This window comes from Panthera leo, chromosome A1 (genome assembly GCF_018350215.1).
Source record: "Panthera leo isolate Ple1 chromosome A1, P.leo_Ple1_pat1.1, whole genome shotgun sequence".
Classification (NCBI taxonomy): Eukaryota; Metazoa; Chordata; class Mammalia; order Carnivora; family Felidae; genus Panthera; species Panthera leo.
Window position 1 is genome coordinate 190131772 of NC_056679.1, and position 24615 is coordinate 190156386.

The window sequence follows — 24615 nt, forward strand, 5'->3', positions numbered from 1 at the left end:
GGCCATATAGACCATGGTGAAGAGTTTGATTTTAGTCTCCATGCCATTGGAAACCATTGCTAGATTTGAGCAGCAAAATGGCATAACATGGCGGCAAAATGGTATTTAAAGAACACAGCACAGAACATCATCCCGAAGACATCTTTGTGTACTCTTGTTTTAGCCACTCACATCATGACTTCAGCCTCCTCTATGAAGTCCTCTTCCGACATAGCCCCTTCTTGAATGGTTTTGATGGCCACCTTGTCCTTGTTGAGCCAGTAGCCGAGATGCACCAACCCAAACTGCCCACTGCCAATTTCCTGTACAAAAGTGAGCTCTGAGGGATCAATCACCCATTTCCCTAGAAGAGAGAAAGAGAGTTTTCCAGGGTCGGCAAGGAGTAGATATGAAGTATAGGGCTACAAGGAGACTAATAGCCCTAGATAGAATGTTATCTTCTTGATAATATAACCTAAAGATGGCAAATAGTATAAGCTTTAGACTTAGAACTTAGATCTTAAAGTTATTTCCACCCCGCTAATAATAACATAGGATATGCATTTAAAACCATGACAAATGTTTGTGGGGAGAGATTACATGGAAAGAGGAAGGAAAATGGCATTAATCAAGATCTCAAAGAAAGTAAATGAAAGGGTTCTTGCAACGCCTCAACTATTTTTCTCTACCTGATTGAAAATGTTTTACTGTTGGGGCACCTGAGTGGCTCAGTTGGTTAAGCGTCCGACTTCGCCTCAGGTCATGATCTCACGGCTCCTGAATTTAAGCCCCATATTGAGCTCTCAGTGCAGAGCCCTCTTGGTCCTGCATCTCCCTCCTTGTCTGTCCCCTCCCCCACTAGTGTGCTTGCTCTCTCTCTCTCTCTCTCTCAAAAATAACCATTAAAAAATATGTTTTATTGTCATTTTTCACATAGAGCAAATTTCATTTGAGATGATCATTCATTCAGTCATTCATCCATCAAAGCTTCCACTATACACTATGCTCAACCTTAGCCGGGCTTAGGAGTAAGGAGGTGGATTCTAAGAGGTCTGGTACAGAGGTACCAGCCAGCACAGTCTGGCACGTGGTAGGCTCTCAAGAAATGTTCAGTAAATGAATGAAAGGAATCTGATTCTCAATTTTCACACTGACAAAATGAGCGGGTCCATAAAATAATCTCTGAGATCCCATCCAGCATGGACCACATTAGGATTCTGCAGTTATTAGAATGACCTTATTTTCATAAGGAGGCTAAAGAGGCATTACCCTTTCCTGGCACTTGGTCTAGTACCATTAACAGCTCAATTTCTACCTCTTTGAGGCAGAGACTCAGTGGAAAATAGTACTGAGTTCCTTCTGTGTGCCAGATATGGTGCTAGTTAGGAATGAAGAGTCCACGGCAGTGTTTCTCAAAGTATTACCCTCTGACCATGTGTGTCAAAATCAACTAGAGCATTTGTTTAAAATGCAGACTCCAGGACTCCATTATCAGAGATTGTGTTTTGGTAAGTGTTGGGTAGGGTCCAGGAGCCAACATTCTTAATAAGCATCCCAGGTGGCTTAGATGCATACTGAAGTTTGAGAACCTCCCATCTAGGAGATACAAAATAAAAATCACTTCAGCCTTCTCCTTGACCAGCCAGTTTAGACCAGGGGATGCAAACTCAAATACCTTTAGATTCCAGGTAGATAATCAAAAGGGACAGAAGCAGTTCCAAAGGGCAAGAAGTAATAACAGGGCTTATGGCACTGGAGATGCAAGCCTTTCCTAATGGCATTGAAAAAAATTAATACCATGTTATGAAGACAAACACTTCTGAATGCTTCCATCTTCCAGCCCTTGCAATGGACCGTACCCAGCAAACTAGATGATACAGAAGTTCTAGAAGACAGGTGGGAACGTGGTCCTAAGGCATTATTTCCTATTATTTTTTTCTAATAGCACTCTAATAGTAGAGTTCTCTGTACAAAGTAGATGCTTAATAAACACTTTAATGATGAACTCTTCAGCAAAACCAATGGACATTGATTTGGCCTGGATAAATGTGCTCATATATACATCTCTCTTACACACTTTGCAAATATTCCTTTGTGTACACTGTCTCCAGATATATGGTATACCTGTTTTAATGGTCATTTTTAAAAAAATGTTTTATTTGTTTTCGAGAGAGAGGGACAGAGAGCATGAGCAGGGGAGGAGCAGAGAGAGGAGAGGGAGACACAGAATCTGAAGCAGGCTCTAGGCTCTGAGCTGTCAGCAGAGAGCTCTCTGCAGGGCTTGAACTCACAAACTGTGAGATCATGACGTGAGCCAAAGTTGGCCGCTCAACTGACTGAGCCACCCAGGCGCCCCAAATGGTCATTTTTAAGTCTGGGGAAGAATTACGTACATGGAAAGCCCATTCAGAGTTTGCCCCAGACCTTTAGGGATGTGATATGACAGTTCTGAATGCACTGCTCACCATATCTCAGTCCTGCTGTGACTGGGGCTTTCTGCCTCCAGGAACAAACTGGATACCGGAGTCGAGTGACCAGACCTGGGTTGATTAAAAAGTGAAAGGTGGCAGTTAGAGCTTTACTATAGCAACTGTTCAAATTAAACCACCAGGAAAAAAAAAAACAACCCAGTGCAAAAGCTATTTTTATTCTGGAAAACAAATCCCAACGCCCAATCACTGATATCACACTCCCTCCAACAAGAGTCATAAAAACAGATGGGCAGGTGGTGAAATCCCATGAGTCTAACCACAGAATTTGCTAGTGGAAAACATGCAATATGATCAAATATTCGGCATTCTTTTCTATTTGTAGATTTAGTTATTATTTATGGTCAGTTTGCCTGCGATGAAGAAACCCGGCTGGGAATTTTTCATTTTTTTTCCAAGTTCCCCAGTGAGTGCCCCCCCCCCCCCCCACCGCCCCCAACCCGGCCTTGTCCTTTAGAACTTACCTCCTCCATTGTGTTGGTGGTAATTGATGAGGAGAGGGATGGAATCAAACACATACTTTTCAGCCACATAATATCGTTTGGGGTTATCATTAGTTTCCTTGATGTGATAATGCTTGATACAGGGGTTGTTCTCACTTAAACAAAAGAAGCATAAATGCAGTGATTATTAAGAAGCAATGTTTAGACACAAAAATGTCTACTGGTATCAGCTTCGTATGAGCTTTGTTTTTTACCCTCTCAGAAGGATGGCAGATATTAATTCTTACTGGACTTTGCTTATTGCCAAACTGCTTTGTTCTTACTTATTTTTTCATTACAATAGAATTTGAGACCTGGATTGGCTCTTAGAAATTTTTTTACAGAGGAGGAAACAGAGGTATGGAGTGGGACAGACAGCATGAGGGTCTTGCAGTCAGCCGGCTGGAACATGGCCACTTGAGCTCCATTGTCTCAGAGAGGCACCATCAGCTGTCTGAGCCTCGGTTTCTTCGATGGAAAGGAGCATAGTAATACCTGCCTTCAGAGCTGATTAGGATCAGAAACAGTCTGTAGGGTTCAGACACATGGTAAGGACTCAGTAAATGGTAGGTAGCTTTGTTAGCAGAGCCAGAACTAAATACGTATCTTCTCGCTTTTGGCTGAAAGTATCTTCTTTGTTAGCTGTGGGTTAAATGATAAACGCATCAAATGCAGAGTCAAGTATTTTATTTCTTTAGAGCTCTGCACGCAGGGATGCTAATTTAGGAGAGACAGTGGCGTCTGGACCCAGCTCTGTCACTCTCCAGGAAAATGACTTCAGCGATGTCCTTAATCTCCCTGGCCTTGATTTTCTCAGAGGGATCAGCAAAAGCACACTGTTTCGAGCCACCCCTCTAGCTCTTGCCCTGTCTGACAGTGCTGTGTGTGGCCTATTGCTCACCCACCTCAGGACTATCTCTCCCCACTTTGCTGAGCTGAGTTAGCACCGTACCTTACAGCGGCTTTAGTGAAAACAGACACGGTGTAAGTTCCTGGAGTCCTGGAATCTCGTACCATGAAGGCTCCTTCTTTGGCCTGGAATGGTTAGAAAATACAGAAGGTTAGTGATCCCAGGAAACCCGGCTCCTGCGTCCAGCTCTACTTTCTTGTCTGTGAAAGGAGAAAATACTATAGGACAGCTTTGCACAGAGCAGAATTTCAGCAATAATGGCTAGCATTTCACCTGCTCAAGCAACAGGTGTTTCTTAAGGTCCTACCATGGATCAGAGACTTCTGGTGATGACATAAGCAGTGCATGAAGACAGATAAATGCAAGGCTGCCCTTTTGGAGCTCACCATGTACCAGGCTCATTACAGATATTGTCCAACCCTCACCACAACACTGCAGTCTAGACGTCACATCCTCAATTTACTGATGAGGACACTGACTGCCACAGAGCTTCCGTGACTTTCCCACCATACGCAACTAGTACGCGGTAGACCTGGGATTTGAACCTTGCACATGGCATGTGAGCAAAGGCCATGCTCATTCTGCTGCTCCAGGGTACCTCTGCGCAACAAATGTTAGAAACCACTTCTCCATTCCCCTCCAAGGGCACAAAGCTTTCTGACCTGGAAGCTTTGTCAGTTTCTTCATGGGAACGTATTTATCAGGCCCTTTCTAGAGTGCTGATTTTGCTGCAGGGCAAAGGAGAAAAAAACATGAAGTTCCTGGTTGCATGAGGGAAGTAGAGAGAAGGAAAAGCCCCAAGACTGTGCTCTTCACTCCCCTTGACAGTTTTGCCGGTGCTAATGAATCAAGCACAAGCAAATGGATATGCCAATTTATTCGTTCCTGGTGGAAACATTACAATCTGAACTCTGTTTTGAGTACATCACGTCTAATGCTGTGTTCCTGCCCAGCTGTAAATGCGTGCTGGTAATATTTGCAAAAGCTATTACTATGAGTTACTTAACTTCAACATAGGGAGGGCCACAAGTGAAGGCCAGAGAAACACATGAGCCTCATGTGTGAGCCACATAGACTGGTAGCATATGGAGCACAGTATGTACGATTTAGAACTATGCAAGCCCCTCCATCCCCAAATCCCCTCCATCCCCAAAGTGGATTGTCTACACACCGTGAAAGCAATACACCCAGATGGCCATGCTAACTGTTTGAACCCTAGAATCTCAGCATTGTAGGATGTTTAGCAGCATCCCTGGCTTCTATCAACTGGATGTCAGACACTGCCAAGTTGTCCCTGGGGGACAAAATCACCCCGGTTGAGAACTACTGATCTGGCCTCACTCCCTATACTCCTGTGTCCCAAACTTTGTTGATTATCACAATCACCTGAAGAATCTGAAGCACAGAACAAGACAAAACAAAACAACAAACACCTAACCGTGCTTCACCCCATGCATATGATCTTTGAATCACCAGGACTGGCAACCTGGTTTGTGAACTTTTTAGAAGCTTGCCTTGTGTTTCTTAAAAAAAAAAAAAAAAAAAAAAAAAAAAAGGTTTATTTATTTTGAAGGAGGGTGGGAAGGGCAGAGAGAGGGAGTGAGAGAATCCCAGGCAGGCTCCACACTGTCAGCACCAAGCCTGATGCAGGGATCGATCCCATGAACCAGGAGATCATGACTTGAGCTAAAATCAAGAGTCAGACATTTACATGACTGAGCCACCCAAAGGCCCCTGCTGTGCAATTCTTACCGACTTGCAGGTTTGGGCTCCACTGACTTAGCTGAACATGTAGCTCCTATTTGTAATATCCTGATGAGTAGTCTCTATCTTTAAACAGTAGTAAAACTGAGTGTGGAGCCTGCTTAAGATTCTCTCTCTTTCCCTCAGCCTCTCTCTCCTGCTCTCTCTCTCTCTCTAAAACAAAAAATAAGATAAAATAAATAAAAGATCTTTTATAAATAAATAAATAAATAAATAAATAAATAAAACTAGCTTTTGAGGCATAATTTACATACCATGACATTCTCCCGTTTCAAGTGTACAATCCAATGATATTTAGTAAATTTACAGAGTTGTGTCACCATCACTACAATCCAATTTTAGAACATTTTCATTACTCTCAAAATATACTTCTATTTGCACCCTGGCCACACTAATATGCTTTCTGTTTCCATAGATTTGCCTGCTCTAGGCCTTTCATGTAAATGAAATAATATAATATGTGGTCTTTTGTGCCTGGCTCCTTACAGGTAGCATATTGTTTTCCAAGATTTACCCAAGTTGTAGCATGTATCAGTCCTCCATTCCTTTTTATGGCTGAATAATATTCCATCGTACGGATGTATCACATTTTGTTTACCTGTTCATCAATGGATGGACATTTGGGCTGTGTCCACCTTATGGCTACTGTGAATGGTGCACCCGTGTCTGGCTTCTTTTGATCAATATCACGTTTGTGATATTCGTCCACGCATTACATGTAGCATAGCTTATCTTCAGAGATTTCCCCCTTTATCAAATAATGAAGCTTTCGCTCTTGCCTCATTAGAATGGGATGGGTTAAACTCAAGGCAGGAAGGAACAAAACTTCAGCAGAGGAAGATTTTATCTGCATATCTTATTCTAAAAGGGGAAGAAACAGACCAAAAAACCCCCAGACGTTTATCAAATGTCTGTGAAGAGGGGAACATGAACGTCTCTTCTACTTAATTAGTAATGTTTTGTTGTTGTTCTTATTTTCCCAAAGAAGCCATTATTTTTTTAAAACAAAACAAAACTGTAATCAGAGTGGGGCCCAGCTGTGAACAAGAGTAATCCACAGACGTGAGAAAAAGGGGAGGTAATGTTTGCAGGCAGCTCGGCTAAGCAGGGGAGGTTCAGAGCTCTTCCCCCATCATACTTGCTCTAGGTGGCATTCAGTGAGGGCGACAGGAAACTCTCATCTGGGGCTGAGGCAGTCTAGAGTTCTGAGGAAAATGAGGCATCCAGCATGTGCCTTACCACTTACTTCCTGCAAAGGGCTCAGAGGAAGTCACAACCACTAAGAACACTGTAAAGGGTCTTTGTTCATATCACCATCATGCAAAGGGGGCACTGACTTGTACAGTTTAGCCAGAAGAGGGGCCCTTGTTCCCTTGGGACATTTTTAAGGTTTCAGTTTACCTTTTACTAATTTTCAAAGAGGCAACAATAGGGGAAAAAGCCATGGAGATGGTGAAATATATGGATGGGAATTATGGGATGGGAGAATAGAACTTAGCTCATATATTCTCTTGTTAACTGTGTGTGTGTGTGTGTGTGTGTGTGCATGTATATGTGTGAAGACGCACCCCTCCTCTAGTCCAGAACTATGCCGCTGATTCACACTCTGAACGTGGCCTCAGTTTACTCTTTTGTAACACAGATGTTCTTCAAAGGGAATTCTTACTCTACCAGTCTATAATTCTGTGAATTCCAGCTGTTTCCTGTTTATATGTATGAGCTTCAGTTTCCTCATCTGTAAGATTCCCTTTGTAAGGTTGTTGGGAGAATTAAAGTGTATAGAGCCGTTCATGGAATATACCAGAACAATGACTATTAGGGCTATCATTAGCCATTGTTGTCATATGCTATGGTATTCTGTCTGTTGGAGGTATTAATTCCTCCAACACACGTGTGCGATGCTGTAAGCCATGAAATCCCTGCTTGTGAGGAATTTACTCTCTAACTAAATGGGTTAAGACAGAAGATAAACTGCTGAGGCCCAAGAGAGAGTAAGAACAGTGCCACTGGAGAAGTAATGATATTGCACCAGAAAGGTTCAAAGGACAGACAACCATGTTCCATGGCCAGGGAGATGGAAAGCATGAGAAGCTTCTTAGAGGAGGTGTTATCTGATGAATGGATAGGACGGTGTAGGAAATGCTTTTCTGTAGTTCCTAAACTTGGGTAACTTCCAGAATCACCTGGGTGCCACCTCCGGAGGTTCTGGTTGGTGAGACCTAGAGTTTGGAATCTGTATTTCTATAAAGAACCCCCAGTGATGCTCTTGATCAGCCAGTTTCTCTTTAAGCATAGTTGTTAATTTAAAAACATTTTTTAAGCATTTAATTGTATTTATTTATTCAACACATATTTGTTGAGTAACTACTTTGTCATAAATACAGTTTGGGTTTCTAGGTGCAGCGGGAACAAGATAAAGCCTTTCTATTCTAGTGGATAACTGTGGATGGGGCAGTACATTAGGAGCTCTAGCTGATAAAAATCTATCAATCCATCTCTTAAGTGTCCTACACTTGTTCAGATAACAGAGATACTAAACACACCCACGAAACAATTCTGCTATTGTTTCAAGCAGCCGACAATACAGGGACCCACTGATGTTTTCCCTTATATTACCTAAGAAGGCAAAGAGGATTTGGTAAAGTAGTTCAGAATATTAGCACGCAGGAATGTTTCAACTGCCCCAGAAAGCAAAATGTATTTAAGTGTCTCCAAGGAACTGCTGTCGAGCAGGAAACCTCTTCAGCTTGTCATTAAATGTGGGCTGTTTCAAGGGCTCCATGGGTAACACTTCATTAACCAATGTGTGATTGAAAATAACAAAACTGCACTTGTTTAAACTCCATATAATTCAGGTTTTTAATTAATTTTGCAATCCTTTCAATTAGTTCTTATCGGTCAGGTTTTGCTATGTTATCCAATAACATAGCTTGGCTGAAGTAGGAGCTGAGCCCACTGCATACGCATCATAAGTTTGGCTAGAAAACAATACGGATTCCCAGGAACTGACTCTGGTGATTCTGATTCTGTAGGTCTGGGTGGGGGCCTGGGATTCTGGATTTTTAAGTTTCCCAGTGGTTCTAATGCGTGGTCTACTGGGGACCACAGGAAATCATGAAGTGCAGAGTTGATGTGGAACCAAGGAGAAAGCAGGGTCCAGTAATGACTCAGATCGATTCCTCTTTCCCCCCATGAGATCTGACTCTTCAGAGTCGTCTCTGAACTCTGAGGCCGCTGCCAGCCTGCCTCATGCTCATAGTTTATCTTGGATTGTCCTCTGACTCTTCAGTTTGTCTCCTTTTTCAGTACAGCCTAAAGCTTGTCGAGGTCAAAGATCCTATCTCAAACACCCCTAAGTGCTTAGTCCTGTGCTCAGCAAAATGGTAAGGTACTTGAGTTTATAGCCAGATATCCTAATGAAGGAAATGGTGCACACACGCCGAAGCTGAGAGGGCTGCTAACGGAGACAGATGACATAGTGCAGGCTGTCTGTTGTGTCCCTCACTGGTAAGCACACAGAGTCTTTTGAGAAATCCGTAAACAACTGAACTTGCTCTCTTTGATGAGAGCAAGCTGCCCAAGGGCAGAACATCTCACCTTGTCCTCTTAGCAGCTTGCTAATCGGCAACTTACCCGAAAAAGATGAAGTTCACTGCTCCCCAGTATGACGATGGGTTTTTCCTTCTCCCCTCCCCTTTTCCTCTTACAGAAATTCTATTTTTGCCTTTGATGGAATGAATCAATCTGTCACCAGTTTCCCCTTCTACAAAAGTAAATTGCTTGCCAATAATAAACTGCATGCCTTTAAACTAATCTTTAACAATATTTATTAACCCTCCGCCTTCCCATCACAGACTTTCATTCCCTTCCTGGCACCTTCCCAGGTCTCCTTCTCTAAGTCTCATCACTAACTGGGCAAATAGTGGCTGCCAGTTTGGGTAACCAGCTGTCCCAGTTTGTCCAGGACTGAGGGCAGGCTGGGATTTCTGGGCACAGGACTCTCAGTTTTAAAACTGGGACAGTCCCAGGACCAACCAGGATGAGTTGGTCACCCCACCTTCATCCCGTGCAGGAAAGATTTGCAGTTTAATTTAAATTTCTTACAGATAGGAAAACCTTCAAACACAAACTAGAAAATAAGGTGCAATGGCAGGGATAGGGTTGACATTTTGGCACAGGGAGACTAATGCTTCCAACAACACATACCTACAGTTTGCTGGTCTCATCGGTAAGACTAGTGTTGGGCACGGGTCATTAATGTCTGAATATTAGACTCTTCTGGAGAGATTTTTCTCTGAATTATTAATGCTTAGATCCTACCAACTAGATATTCTGATTTAATCCATCTGGTGTGGGGCTTGGGCATTGGTATTTTAAAAAAATGTTTCCCACGTGATTCTAATGTGCAGACAGGCCCAAGAACCACTGCTTTAGGCATATATGCTGGTAAATTAATTGATTGCTCTGTGGAAGACTTTTTTTCTCAATACTGCCATACATTTGGTTTCTCTGAAAGAGCTATAAATGTGCAGTTTTAAGTGCTACTCAAAGTGTGGTCTGCAGTTGGGTGCCAGTTGGCAGATTTTTGCTGCCCCACCACCAGACAGAAAGGGAAATTGAGAGAAAGCGGTTAGACATTTTTTACAGCACTCAGACTAATTTTGTGTCTAATAAATCAAAGACTAATAAAAAATTAAACTTGCAGGTTTTGTGTCCTTGCTTCTTTATTTTTTTCTAGTAGTTCATTTTTATTTATTTTACACAATGTAAGCCTGTGACAAATTGGAAATTGAAAAACAACCACAAAAAGTGATCCATCAACACGGGTATTTGAGAGGCACTGGCACAGAGTAACAAATGACCTCCTGGTCCAGGAAGAGAGGGTTCACCTTGAATGCCAATCAACTGATGGCAGCTGCCTAGAGCACTGTGTTGAGAAGGATCTCAAAGCCATGGACTGTGATCAACAGTGTCACATAAGATCAGGAGCAAAGGGTGACAGTATGAATCCTGGCTAAGTCATTGCTGATTTAGTCCAACTCTTGTCTTGTACTCATTGAGAAACTAAGACCCAGGAGGAAGAAACATTCCCAAAGCCATAGACTGTGTTGGTGACAGAACAGCGATTAGGACATTTACTTTTCCCACCACACCATGCTTTCTCTCTTCTCATCTCTTGCTCCCTTGATTCTGACATCCTTGGGCAAGATCAGTCCTGCTATCCACACTGCATGGCTCTTAAGAACTGATGCATAAAAATAAATTAAAAGAAGTGATGTATTTCTCCTGGGCTACAGCCCAACCAAGTAGCATGTAAGTCACTGCCACCCCTGACCTAGCCAGAGAAGCAGGCAAGGAAAACTAGCCCCATGGCTCCCCATCACAGACAGAAAGGCCACTATATTTGTCATGACAGTTGCATGTCAATACCAAGACATGAGACCCTCCATAGGTTTCTTATCCTGTTGTATGCTAGTTTCTATAAATCCCCAGAATATTTTCACTGAACATGAAAATCACTGTTAATCTAATATATCAACTTACTACATTGGCATAAACTATAGTATGGCTGAAAAAAAAAAGCACAATTCATTTTATTTTAAGTCAAAGGCAGGTCAAGGAGACTTACTGTGTCCAAAAGAAGTTTTTCAGCTTTGTCTCGGCTGATACTCTTATTGTACCACCTGAAAGCAGGAAAAAGTCATATGTCAATGACACTTAAATGTTTAAAAATTATTTGCTTGTAAAAGATAATTAATTCTAGAAAATGATTTGGTCATTTTCTATTTGTACTACTGCATTCAAACTTAAAAACAAAGGTATGCACCATATCTGGGTAATAAAATGTTTAACTGGAAGGGAACAAATGAATTAGAATTGGTAAAATAGAGATAATTTTTGAAGCTGGGTTTTGGGTATAATGGAGGTCCGTTATATTATTCTACTTTTATGCATGTTGGAAATTTTCCATAAGAAAGTTTTATAAAAACTTTATCTTCTCTATTTCATAAGTTAGTGGATGGTTATAAGTAGGATGATACTAGGACAACTATAACAATTGAGTACAAATTTGAAAGTTTAGCCTTGTAAAATAATTGTAATATTTTCCTCTTTTAGACCTATTTTCAAAATCTTCTGCAAAGTAATTACTTGTATAATTTTGGAGTCTGGTGAAAAAAACTGAAAAGTGGTAAAAAGAATATGAATGATTTTTAGGGATGAAGTTTTTGAATTTTGCTGTTAATACTTGAGCCACATCCTGGCCTCTCTGGCCATTTATGAGATAAGAGGAAATAGAATGGTCATCAGTTAACAATCAATTTTGAATAGTATAAATTTCAGAGGAGAGAACTTTTAGATGGGAAGGAACACTACTCACCAAACTTCTTGTCTACTAGAAAGTAGCCACAGGGGCACCTGAGTGGCTCAGTTGGTGATTTCAGCTCAGGTCATGATCTCACCATTTGTGAGATCTAACCCTACATTGGACTCTGTGCCGATAGCATGGAGCCTGCTTGGGATTTTCTCTCTCCCTCTCTCTCCCCTCCTCCTCTGCTCTCTCTCTCTCTCTCAAAATAAATAAATAAACATTTAAAAAATTTAAAACATAAAAAGGAGTCAGAATATGGGAATTAGTGGACCCATCTGAGCCTTTTTTAAAAAAAATGCAGTAAGTGAGGGGCGCCTGGGTGGCTCAGTTGGTTAAGCGGCCAACTTCGGCTCAGGTCATGATCTCGTGGTCTGTGAGTTCGAGCCCCGCATCGGGCTCTGTGCTGACAGCTCAGAGCCTGGAGCCTGTTTCAGATTCTGTGTCTCCCTCTCTCTGACCCTCCCCTGTTCATGCTCTGTCTCTCTCGGTCTCATAAATAAACGTTAAAAAAAAAAAGTTTAAAAAAAAAAATAAAATACAGTAAGTGAGAGAGAGCACATGTGTGCACATGTGCATGTGAGCAAACGGGGGAGGGGCAGAGGAAGAGGGAGAGAGAGAATCTCGAGCAGGGTCCATGCCCAGCATGGATGTGGGGCTTGATGTGGGGCTTGATGTGGGGCTTGACACAAGGTTCCATCTCATGACTGTGAGATCATGACCTGAGCTGAAATGAAGAGTGGGATGCTTAACCCACTGAGACACCCAGGGTCCCCTACTTGAGCTTTTGAATATCATACAACAGAATGGTATTTTATACATCAGCTGATTTTATACATCAGCTCTTGTAACTTAACTAGTTGAGGGATGGCAAATAGGCTTCATCTCATGTGCAAGCTTTGATCAGTTCATCACAGCTGCCTAAAGATGTGCACCTGAGCTCAGTAGGTAAGTGTGTCACTATCTAAAAGGGATTTCTACCCTGAGTTCAGGCACCGGGAGGGAAGGGCAGCAAGAGTGCCTCCTTCATCTGTCTGACCCTTCATTTTAAGAAAAAGGGATCTGAGATCCAGCCTGGTGGGGAAACTTGCCCAAGGTCATGCCCTCAAGTCAGGGCAGGAAACCTGAAGCCAATCAATGGATTTCACAGCCCATGATTATGTTCCCAGATGGTACATTTTTGAGTTCTTATGCAGATATCCCCTGAAAGTAGACAATATTAAGTGCAAGGATAAAAAATTATCATACTGGGTATTTTATTTTTATTTATTTTTATTTTTTTGAGATCATTTGAACTTTTTTTTTCAGGAAGACAGAATATTTATTTATTTATTTATTTTCTAATATGAAATTTATTGTCAAATTGGTTTCCATACAACACCCTCATACTGGGTATTTTAAATATACACAGATATATACTTCTAAATGACTGGATGTTTGGGAGTCATTTTATTCCCTAGCTGTAATTCCATAATCTGAAAATGCAAACTGATAGTATGTAGAATAAATAGGGCTCACAGACTGTTTTGTTTGTATAGTATAGTGTTTTTTTTTTGTTTTTTTTTTAATGACTTAAAATACCTTCAGGAGGAGGAATACACCTTTTTATTTCCCCTGGGTTCCACCATTCCCTAAGGCTTTATACTCTGTTGGAATTTTGAGTTTGCCCCCTCTATCATAAAGGATGAGATTCTGATTAAAAGCAAAAAACAAACAAAACTTCCCAGCCCAGTGATCATTTGAAATGAATACCTATTTTGTCCTAAAGGCATTGATTATAAAAAAATTGAAAGAATTTTATTTAGGCATATTTCATATATGCTTCATTGCAGCTCAAGTGTTCTTGGAACTGATGACTCTTCTGTTGGCTGAGAGAGGGGCTACTAACACATACTTGATCAAAACCAGTCTCAGGTTGAGAGACTCTTCAGAAAATGATCACTCTTCATTGCAGAGTCTATTAGAGTTTCAGCAACACATAACTTGACCACATATGAACTAATAAGAGCCCAAATGTGTTAATAGAAGTCTTCATTAGCTAATGTTCTTCAACCCTGGTATCATACATTTAGTGAGGACTTCAACATTTTTTTTTTATTTTTACATGATTTCAAATGTATAGAAAAGCTATAAAAATACTATAAAAGAACTCCCTATACATTTGACCCAGATGAACTAATATTGACATTTTCCATATTTGCTTTACCATTCCCTGTGAATAGATATATATTTTTTTCTGAGCCACTTGGGAATAAACTTTACAAAGACTTCAGTATGTATTTATTTCTAAGATGTGGAATATATGCGTATATGAACATAGTACAATTGCCTAAATCAGGAAATTTAACATTGGCACACTACTGTTACCTCATTTCAGACTCTATTCAAATCTCACTGGATGTTCCAATGATACATTTTGTCTCTATCATTTTTTTTTTTTTTAATTACTCAAGATCCAATCCAGGATTACTAGTGCATTAGTCAGTATTCATCTCCTTAGGCTCCTTCAATATGAACCAATTTCTCAGCCTTTTGTGTTTTTTATGATATTAACATTTTTGAAAAGCACAGGCCAGTTATTTTGTAGAATATCTTGCAATTTGGAGTTGTCTCTTATTTCTTCGTGATGAAATTCAAATTAGGCATGTTTGGGTGGGAATATCACAGAAGTGATGTTGTGTCCTTCTCAGTGCGTCACATCAGGAGACCCGGGATGTCTGTTTGCCCTGTTGTTGATGTGAACTTTGATCACTTGGTTAAAATGAGGGCCTACCAGCTATTCCTACTTTATTGCTGATGAGTGATTTGTGAGAACATACTTTGAAACTATGTAAATATCAAACTTTCGCCTCCCTAGTTGTGATATTCATTGATGATTCTTGCCTGAATTAGTTGATACTTTGAGTTACAAATGGTGATTTTTAAACGTGATCTTACCTTGAACATTCATTAGCTGGCATTCTATTTATTTATTTGTTTATTTATTTACCTATCAAGCTATCTGTTATTGATTCTTATTTTATCGATGGATTATAATCTATTACTGTCATTATTTATTTTGATACTCAAATTGTCTCAGATTTGTGCAGAAGGAACAATTTTAAGCTGACTTCTGTGCCCACTTGACACATCCACACGATTAAAATATTTGGGGGGGCAATAATTCTTTACTTTTGGGTGCAAGGTGTTCCAAGTTCATCCTGTTCTTTCCCTGCATCAACTCTGAATCCCCAGCCATTTTTCCAAGAACTCCATTTTAGTGGGCAGTGTTATTTAGAAAGGAGGATCTGTGAACACAATGTTGCTGTAGTGCTGTTGCTTCTGGGCCTTTCAGCAGCTGAGCAAGGGAATATACATATGTGGTATCCACTACAATTGGGTTTTATTAAATGTCAAGTAGTTCTGTTAAAATTATATCCATGTGAACCCTTCTATAAACAATGGCTTGAAATAAACAATACAAGCTAAGCAGATATTTAATACCCATTTGTCTGTTATTTTGGTATTGGAAGTATTGTCTTAGAGCATGTTTTAAGTAAGTTTGTATTTGATCCAGTCTTCATAGTATTTTTTTTCTCCTTAAGTAAGACCAAGATTCCTGGAAGAATCTTTTCCTTTCACCACAATCTTCATAGGTATCTTAGAATCATCTCTTTGATAAAAGGGGAGGTGAGTGCATATATCTTCCCCTTCTCCTATTTAGAGTGTTCCTCTACTGTGTATTTAGGGATCAAAGTACAAGAAGGAAAAAAATCCTGGTACTTTTACAATCAACTAGTAATTTACTCCTAATCTAAGGAGGACTTTAGTACCATGTTTTTAGAAAACAAATAAAATATCTTACTCATAGGTTTCCAGGCTATTTGGAGACTTTTCCACCAGATAACTGCTTGGTACATATCCTTCATGCCTGTTAAGAGGGAAATTAGTGTTTAGACCATTATAGGACTAATTTTCACTTCTCCATTTTATAGGTTATTCAATCCACTAAAAGTCTTTTAAGGTAGGGGATTCTTGCATTATTTGGCATTCATAAGACAATTTAAAGTTTTAGAATAAAAGAATGGCTAAAAAACCCAACAATTTGCTACCTGTTAAAGGCAATAAATTTCACCATTAAAATATGAATCATAATAAATAAAAATTTTTTATGTTTATTTTTGAAGGAGAGAGAGAGAGCATGAGCAGGAGAGAGGCAGAGAGAGAGAGGGAGACACAGAATACGAAGCAAGCTCCAGGCTCTGAGCTGTCAGCACAGAGACTGATGTGGGACTCGAACTCACAAACCTCAAAATCATGACCTAAGCCAAAGTCAGATGCTTCATGGACTGAGCCACACAGGCTCCCCTGAACAATAGTAAATAAAAAGTGGCTATTTTACTTAAAAAGATGTTAGTTGCCCTCCTCATTGTGAAATTTCCTCTGATGGAAAAAGGTCTCTATTTTCTCTAAGGAAACAGTTTTTTTTTTGGGGGGGGGGGTGTGATAGTATTTTTTCCACTTTAGTGCTTCAATTTTATATAGTCAGGAAACCAAAATAATTAAAATATAAAAAATCATTTTCCAACCACAGGTCCCAAAAGATACTGCCACTCAGCATTATAAGCCTTTAATTCAAGGACTCCCTAATGTTTTTTTGTTAATTCAACTCCTTCAGACACAAATGGTAAAACACGAGAAAAAAGAATAAAGTCACGCTGGATTTGGAGGTGGGACTTTCTTTTGAGCAGGAATACATATTTGTGCATAAACAAAGACATGGTGGATAAAGAGACCAATCGGCACCTCAAAATACTTTACGTTTGTGCATAACTTTGTATTTTTCAAAATAATTTCACATATATTATTGCATTTAATTCTACAAGGTGAAAACAATGTTTCTTCCACTCTCTGGGCCTCTGGCTCTCTAAGTGTACAATGAGGGACCTAGATTGCACATAAAATTCCTCTAGAGTCTGACAGTCTATAAAAAGATGCCTAAGAGTTTCTTGCTCTTTACTTCATAAAGTATTTTAATTTTTGTATAACAAAGGCATTTTTCAATTTAGTGATTATGTTTACTGGGGAATGTGTAATCTATTTCACAGAATCGTTTTGGGGAGTGAAGATATCAAGAACAGGGATGTCAAATATGGGATGATTATCTCATATCTTGTGCCCATGGCTGACACTGCTAGTCAATCGTGGCATGCTTCCTTCGGAGAATTGAACATCCAGCTTCAGAATCATCCTTAATGTGGTGCTCAAGGCAGTCTGGGCCAATTGATGGAAGTCAAGTCATTCTAAAATTTGCTATTTCTCTTCTATCTATCTTTTCAAATCCCTCTTAATTATGTCTGGTTTTGCCACACCATATGTTTATAATTATATGAATAGGTCAAATACCATTTTTGCTTTGAAATAGAATAACTGTGTTCTAATATGCCAGCCACATAATATTATGTGCTAATAGTATCCCAAATGATAATTCTCTTCACGTGGATGTGGATGTAGAATTTGCAAAGCACCTTTCGCGTTTATCATCTCATTAATTTCCTCAACAATGTGAGATAGACAGAGCTGACATTATCGTCTGCATTTTACACAGAAGGAAATGGATCCACAGAGGTTAAGCGCCTTTTCCAAAGACGTACAGCAAGACCAGCTGATGCTGAGGTCCAAGTCTTCTGTCTCCCGATCTTGTGTACTTTCCACTATACTGCACTATTACAAAGCACACTGGGGAAATTCCCAAAACACCAGTTAGACTCTAGGGTGTCCTCTTTGATGGCCTTTGAAGTGCAGAGCTGAGTATTTCCAAAGGCCACTGAGCAAAGGGTAAGCTGTCATTTGGGGAAATGCAACCTAGGAGAAGAAATTTCCTGGCACATCAGGTGTGCTAAATAAATGCCAGTTGATTGAGGGAGTGAATTTCTGAGTAAATTCCTCTAGTGTCTGTAGAAACGGACTGTCTTAAACCTGTTTCTGATATGAGCCTCCTTATAATAGGCAAAGAGAAGGTGTTGTGGCCGGGCCTCACTTGCCTACACAAGTCAGCTAGAGAGGGAGGTTCCACATGAAGTGCTTTGGGGTCTCTTCCCAGCTAGCAAGCAACACTGTCTCCCAGGGCACATCGCAGTTCTTGAGCTAACTATATTTGACACCCCTTCCTCACTCCCCCTGCAGTGGCATCAAAAAGGATACTTAAAGAGAAGGTGCTTTGACAAAGAAAGTTTTGGTGCATGTAAACAGTAAAGCCTTAACCCTAAAGACATTTGTGTGCCTCTTTTTGAACTCATCAGATTAGCTTTTTTTTTTTTTTTTTTTTTTTTTAAGGTTAGCGATACCTAGTGTTGACACTCCCACACCCTATTGGTGGGTAGTGGCAATGTAAGTGTGGCAACCTTCTGAGGGAATTATCTATCAAAATTGAGACCTACTCTGAGTCAACAGTTCCATAATTAGAAATATGAAATACATATTTTTTCAAAAGAAAAATATATTTTCAAAAAATACGTATATTTGCATTTTTTTTTCAAAATATTGCCCAGAAACATGAGTATGAGCAATACGAGTTCTTCACTGGGGACTTGTTTAAGATAACAAACAAAGATGGGCACCTGGGTGGCTCAGTCGGTTGAGCATCCAACTCTTGGTTTTGGCTCAGGTCATGATCTCACAGTGGTGGGATCGAGTCCCACATCAGGCTCCGCGCTGTCAGCATGGAGCCTGCTTCTGATTCTCTCTTTCTCTCCCTCTTTCTTTGTTTCTCTCTCTCTCTCTCTCTCTCTCAAAAATAAATAAACTTAAAAAAATATAACAAAGAAAACAAATACCCAGAAACTAGATGTCCCACCATTTCAGATTATTCAAGTACTTACCATATAAGCATACCTTCCAAAACCATGCGATTATTTTAAAAATAGGGTAGATTTCTATCTGCTGAAATGAAACGATCTCCAAGATATATTACTGAAGGTTAAAAGCAAGGTGAAGAGCAGAATCAATCACCTTAGTGCAAATGAAAAAAGGATGCATTTGTGTATGTATAACTTTTTTGTCTGGGATATACAAGAAACTGTTGATAGTGTTACTTTTGGAATTGACATGGGGACAAATGGAGGGGTGGCTTATTTTTCATCTATATTTCTCTCTACTTTTATTTAAAAAAATAAAACATAAATCTAGGCCATCCAAATATTGCAGTGATGGAGTGTTTTCTTTTTCTTTTTCTATATTTTTTGTCAGTAATAACCTCATACTTTAAAAATATATAAACCCCTGATATTAATATGCAAGGATGTTCATTGCAGTGTAGTTAATATTTGTAAAATATTGGAAACAATCTGAGTGCCTAACAAGGGAATTTGCTAAATTATGGTACACTTTTGTATTGGATTTGTGCAATCATTGAAATCATATTCTGGAGAATATTCCAGGGCTTGGGTAAGTACCTCTGACATATTAAAAGGAAAACCTAAAGCCTTCATAAAGCAGCATGGATCTGATGCCTTAAAACTAAGCACTAGTATCTAAGTCATGTACATCTCAGAGCATTCTGAAGGTTAAAACAGCAATTTTGTTGTATTTCGGATCAGAGAAGGGCTCATAAGTTTTTTTTCCCTTCAAAAGTCTCATAGTGGGCATTTGGTCTTTGCACAACTTAACTTTCTCCATGGATCATTTATATGGCTAGTTGAGACAGTTGGTGTAGCTAACTCTTTAGTATCTTCTTCCTGATGCCTTTTAATATAACCACCAATCTGTACCATCTCTACACGCCTTTTCTTTTCACCGAAAACAGACACTTCACAATGGGATGTACCTTCAGTCTCATCTGAACACTCAAGAACAATAGTGCTTCCATGTGGAACAAGCTGCCAATCTCCTACTCTGTGGATGTCAGTGAAAAAACCCGGGGAATTTTTAGATGGGCTTGGGGGCTGGGGGTGCTTAATAAGGGAGCATAGCAAGTGACTGTCTCTGGCACTTCTGAGAAGTAGAAAAACCTCTCTCAACCACTTCTTCCTTCCCTTTCCTTCTACCTCTGCTTTCCTCTCCTAACTCAGTGCAGCAGGCCTGCTGACAGAAGCAGGACAAATTGTCCCAGTGTTTTCTGTATCCCCACCTCACCCCAAGCACTGGGACAACAACCACAAAGATGCCTTACCCATTCCTGTCCTGCACTCTCCACCAGTGAATCTCGGAACTGTCCAGCAGGTAGTATTCCTCATTGCGTTGTAACGTAAGTTCCTGTGGGTCATTCGTTTGGTAGTCATACAAGGCAATGACAAGGGTTTCTTCAGGTTCCTGGAGTGATCGCTGAAGGTAGGAGAAAACAAAATTGAGTGATGATATAGAAAGGAGGTCAATTGTGGAACCAGGTCAATAAGTCCTGAAATGGTAACTTGCTCCTGGATCTAGGCCAGGTCAACACATGAATTCCTATAATCCACTGGGTATTCGCTGAAACCACCTGCCTTCTCTAGTTGGCTTTCTTTTATGAGTTAGGGTTATGGTGCTGAATGTGACACAAAGACACTCAGTACCTGGAATTCATTGCCCTCTCACTCTGTGTGGTGAATTCTGACCACAGTGAATTCCAAGCAGTCACATGCTTTTCACACAAGTCTGCTGGTTGCACATTGCAGACTCTCTGCCGGAAGCATCATATTCTTGGTGAAAGTGATGCAGTGAACACTAGGTTATTCAGTCCATGCCTTTCTGATTTGATTTGTGGGTTTGTCCAGATCCGGAGGATCATAGACTATCAGAGCTGAAATGCCTCTGAGAGATCACGCAATCCATTCTTTTGTTAAGAATGCAGAAACTGAAGCCCACATGAAGAAATGGATATGGCCACGTTACCACATGAATTAGTCTTAAGGCTCTCTCTACTATAGCACATGGGCTCCCTTCTTCCATTTAGGGGCTCTCTTGCCTAAGTCTCTACTTCTCAGTACCTTTTTAAAGACGACATAGTGAAGATGTGAAGAAGAGACTATAAAGCAAAGAGTTGTGAGAGTTCAGGATGGGCACACTTGCTACAGGTTGGCAGGTCTTGGGAGACAGTAAATATGGAAGAGATTGAGGTTACTGGCTAGGATGAGATTTGGCGTTGGGAAGCCAAAGTTTCTATTTTCATATTGAAGCCTTTGATGGTATAAAAATCCTGGAGATTTAGAAAGAAAAGCTTGTCATGGTGATGTTGTATGTCACCCCAGCTGAGCCCAGATTAGGATTTGAAATCTCAATATCTGTGGAGCTCACGAGGTGGTGTATTGCAGTACTGAAGATAAGAATCATTGGGACTGAGGCTTTCACCTGAAAAGCTAATGGAGGAAGGAGTTAAATTGAAGGGCACCTGAAGATAAAGGAGGGATATGACACAGTATTCATCCCATTATAGGACCAAATGATTGATCAATCACTATGAAAAGAAAGGTCAGAGCAGGGTTCAAAAACCATGGAGGTACGTTTCTATAGGAGGCATCTTGGACAGCTTTGGGGGCGATTTGAATGTCACAAAGGTTTAGGAGTGCTGCTAACATTTAGTGGCAGAGGGCCAAGAATGCAAAAATCTCTGCAGTATCCCATATACTGTAAAACTTTTGAATGTCCCGTTAGACATTCATGTGGTAAGAAACCTGCTTATAATAATAATGGACAATAGTACTCTGAGCCTAGATCCTACCTCCACCCCATAGGTGGGACTATGGGCGAAACCATCTGCAAACCAGAGCTGGCTTCCCTAGAGTGGGCTTGGTATCACCTAAGTCTTGTAAATCAGTAGATTAGAGGAGTGTTTCTCCCACTTCAGTGTGCCACAGAATCACCTGGAGGTTTATTAAATTGCAGGTGGCTGGGCCCCTCTCCCAGAGTTATAAATATAGTAGGTGTGGGGTGGGACCTGAGAATCTAGAATCTACAGTGCATTTCTAATAAGCTCCCAGGTGAGGCTGATTCTGCTGGTCCAGGGACCACACTTTGAGAACCACCATGTGAGTTAAAGCCCACCATCTCAGAAGCTCTGCTGCCTAGTAACTTACCTACTAAGTTGCTGAATGGCCTTGGAAAAGCCTCAAAACCTCCCTTGGGACTTGATGTCCCAAGGTTTAAAATGAGAATAAAACTATAACCCTCTGAAGTGGCTAGAATGGAGAGTGAGGGAAGGAGGCCTTCTCTGTATATATAAGTACACTCACACACACACATAAAGATATAGATATAGATATATATCTTTGAAATAGATAGTAAAAGTATGGAAGTACTTAGAAAAATATAAAGTATTATCAAAATTAAGGTATGGAGTGAACACATCATTTTTCATAGATAGCTGTTATTGTACCCCAAAGTGGTCAGGTGGGGGGATGCACAGTTTGGTACAATAAATTTTTGTTGAGTGAATAAAGTGAACTTAGGATTTAGTAACTGAGTGGTCCTTTTACATAAACTGACCCATGAGACAGGTCCAAGAAACCCAGGGTGTTCATTTCGGCTGAATTACTACAACCTGCTGTATTTGCCCAGGATATGAGAAATCTGGGGGTGGGGGGAAATGCAAAGGGGACATGGCATTCAGGCAGTTGCAGCACTGGGCGCCCATCATGCCCAGAGCTTGAATCCTCACTCACCCTGTTGTCTTCAGGAGTAGGAGGAAGAGGCTTCTTTGAAGCTGAAATGAGAAAAACATAAAAAGAAAATGAGTATGAAACCGAATGTGCCCAACCGGAGGTGAAAAGTCAGGGGGCTTTTCAGAGAAAAGCAGCCCTTAGGAGAACAACAGAAGAAAAGAGCCAAGAAAGAAGGAGATGATAAGACACAGAGAAACAAAAACCGGTCTTATAGAGCCAGTTTTTTTTTTTTTTAATCTCTTTTGGCCTCTTGGTTCCCCATTTCATTTTCTAGAAGATTCCAGAAACTTCTAGAAGTTCATATTTAGTATTCCCAGGAAAAGCCTAATCCAAAGGTTGCTACAGAGGCATTAGGCTTGTGTCCTTCTCTGTGGGCCAGGAGACCTCCACAAAGGCACCTACCACCTGCTAAACCCCGGAGTGGGAATTGGTGACTCAGGGTAACAGTGAGTCACTGGCTTCTTGAGGCAGCCGTGGGCTTGGGGAGAGGGTGGGTGAGGTGAGGGGTCATTGAGTTATTTTTTGGGAGGGCTGGAATCTACTTTTAGTTACATTAACACTTCTGAGCATGTGTTCTTGCTGCCTTCTCCAAACAACACACACTCAGCACCTCTCTCTCTCTCTCTCTAACTGTTTGTGTCTCCATGTCTCCGTCGCTTTACCTCTCCTCTATGCCTTCTTTTCTCCTTTGTCCTATCTTCTTTATCTCTCTTTTCTTCTCGCCTTCCTTTCATCTCTTCCTCTCTGTCCTTCAGTATTTTTCCTTTGAGGCACTGAAAAGGTCAGGCCTAGAATCAATAGACCAAGGTCAAATATCTGGGAGTATGTGTGGCATGGGAGGCAGCACATAGGCTTGTGCTCAGTTCAAGGATTATTTAATAATTACAGATAAGACAGGAATAGGCTCCATAAATAGGTGGTGAGATCCTCATCTCTGCATGAGATTGACTCATTGCATGAAGTTGATCCCTGCCTGAGTTGGACAGTAACTGTCAGGATTGCGAGTAGAGGAGACCCACACAGTGACATGGGAACCCACCCCCTGTGCTAACACTTTAAGCACGGGCAGGGTGGGGTATTGACTTGGCTTTGTGATTAACTGAGAAGAAGAAAACAAGCGTAACAGGAAGCATGGTTCCTATTCAACACTCAACTCAGGGCACCAAGAGACTGATGTTCTAACCCTAGCTCCACTGGGAAGGAGCTGTGTGGCCTTGGTCTCCTTCCAGCCCTGAACATTCTGCAAGGGTATCTCTTCCTCCAGCCTTGCTCTCCCCTTCTTTCCTCTTCCTCTGTGTGAAGTTGGTATGTAGTGACATCAGGGCCAGTTCTGGTTGCAGAAATGAATGGGGTATAGCAGGGTCCATTTTTTTACCCAACCACCTCTGCTGTTTTCCAGACATACACATACATGCTGCTATATTTCAGCTTCATATTCTTCTGTCCACAAATAAAAAAGACGAGTAGGTGCAATTGCCATTTATTGAGAGATAAGAAAGTGCCAGCAAATGTGCTAAGAGCTTTCCACGACCCCATTGTTGCAACACAAATGCAGGACCACTAGCAGAGTGACTGTATGGCAGTTAGGCCTGAGTTCATGTGGGAGGAGTTCAGCATGACCAGCTCTCTCCAACTGTCATCTTGGTGCATCATTCAGATGTTCCTCATACCTCAATCATATGTCTACCACTCAGTGGAGGGGAGTGCTGTGTACCCTGAAGAGGGACAGCTGCAAAATGCACGGTGAAGATGGAAAAATGGAAACACAGATTCAAAGAATTTCAGAATTAACAAGGGACTTAGAGATTATTTCATCTTAGGAGCCCTAAAGCTTCCCCTAACATTTGAGAGATGAGGACATTAGGGCCCTTGGGGGCTGAGTGACTGATCCAACAGCCCACAGCAAAGTGCTGGCAGGAATCTGGAGACCAGATCTCTGGCTCTGGAAATGGCTTTCACTCACTGGGGAAAGCCCATGCCATCTTGTTATTATGATGGATTCCACCCATAT

The 24615-nt window shown here is 40.9% G+C and overlaps 1 protein-coding gene across 1 annotated transcript in view; it reads right to left on the bottom strand.

Moving 5' to 3' along the window:
* Positions 1-24615, bottom strand: part of ITK (IL2 inducible T cell kinase) — a 59390-nt gene that overhangs the window by 9775 nt on the left and 25000 nt on the right. Inside the window, exons 5-12 of the mRNA XM_042948371.1 lie at positions 22605-22645; positions 20141-20292; positions 15836-15901; positions 11254-11308; positions 3903-3985; positions 2933-3066; positions 2445-2519; positions 172-343 (exon numbers count right to left, since the gene is read on the bottom strand). Coding sequence (XP_042804305.1) covers positions 172-343; positions 2445-2519; positions 2933-3066; positions 3903-3985; positions 11254-11308; positions 15836-15901; positions 20141-20292; positions 22605-22645 — 778 coding nt within the window. The remainder of the gene's footprint in view (positions 1-171; positions 344-2444; positions 2520-2932; positions 3067-3902; positions 3986-11253; positions 11309-15835; positions 15902-20140; positions 20293-22604; positions 22646-24615) is intronic.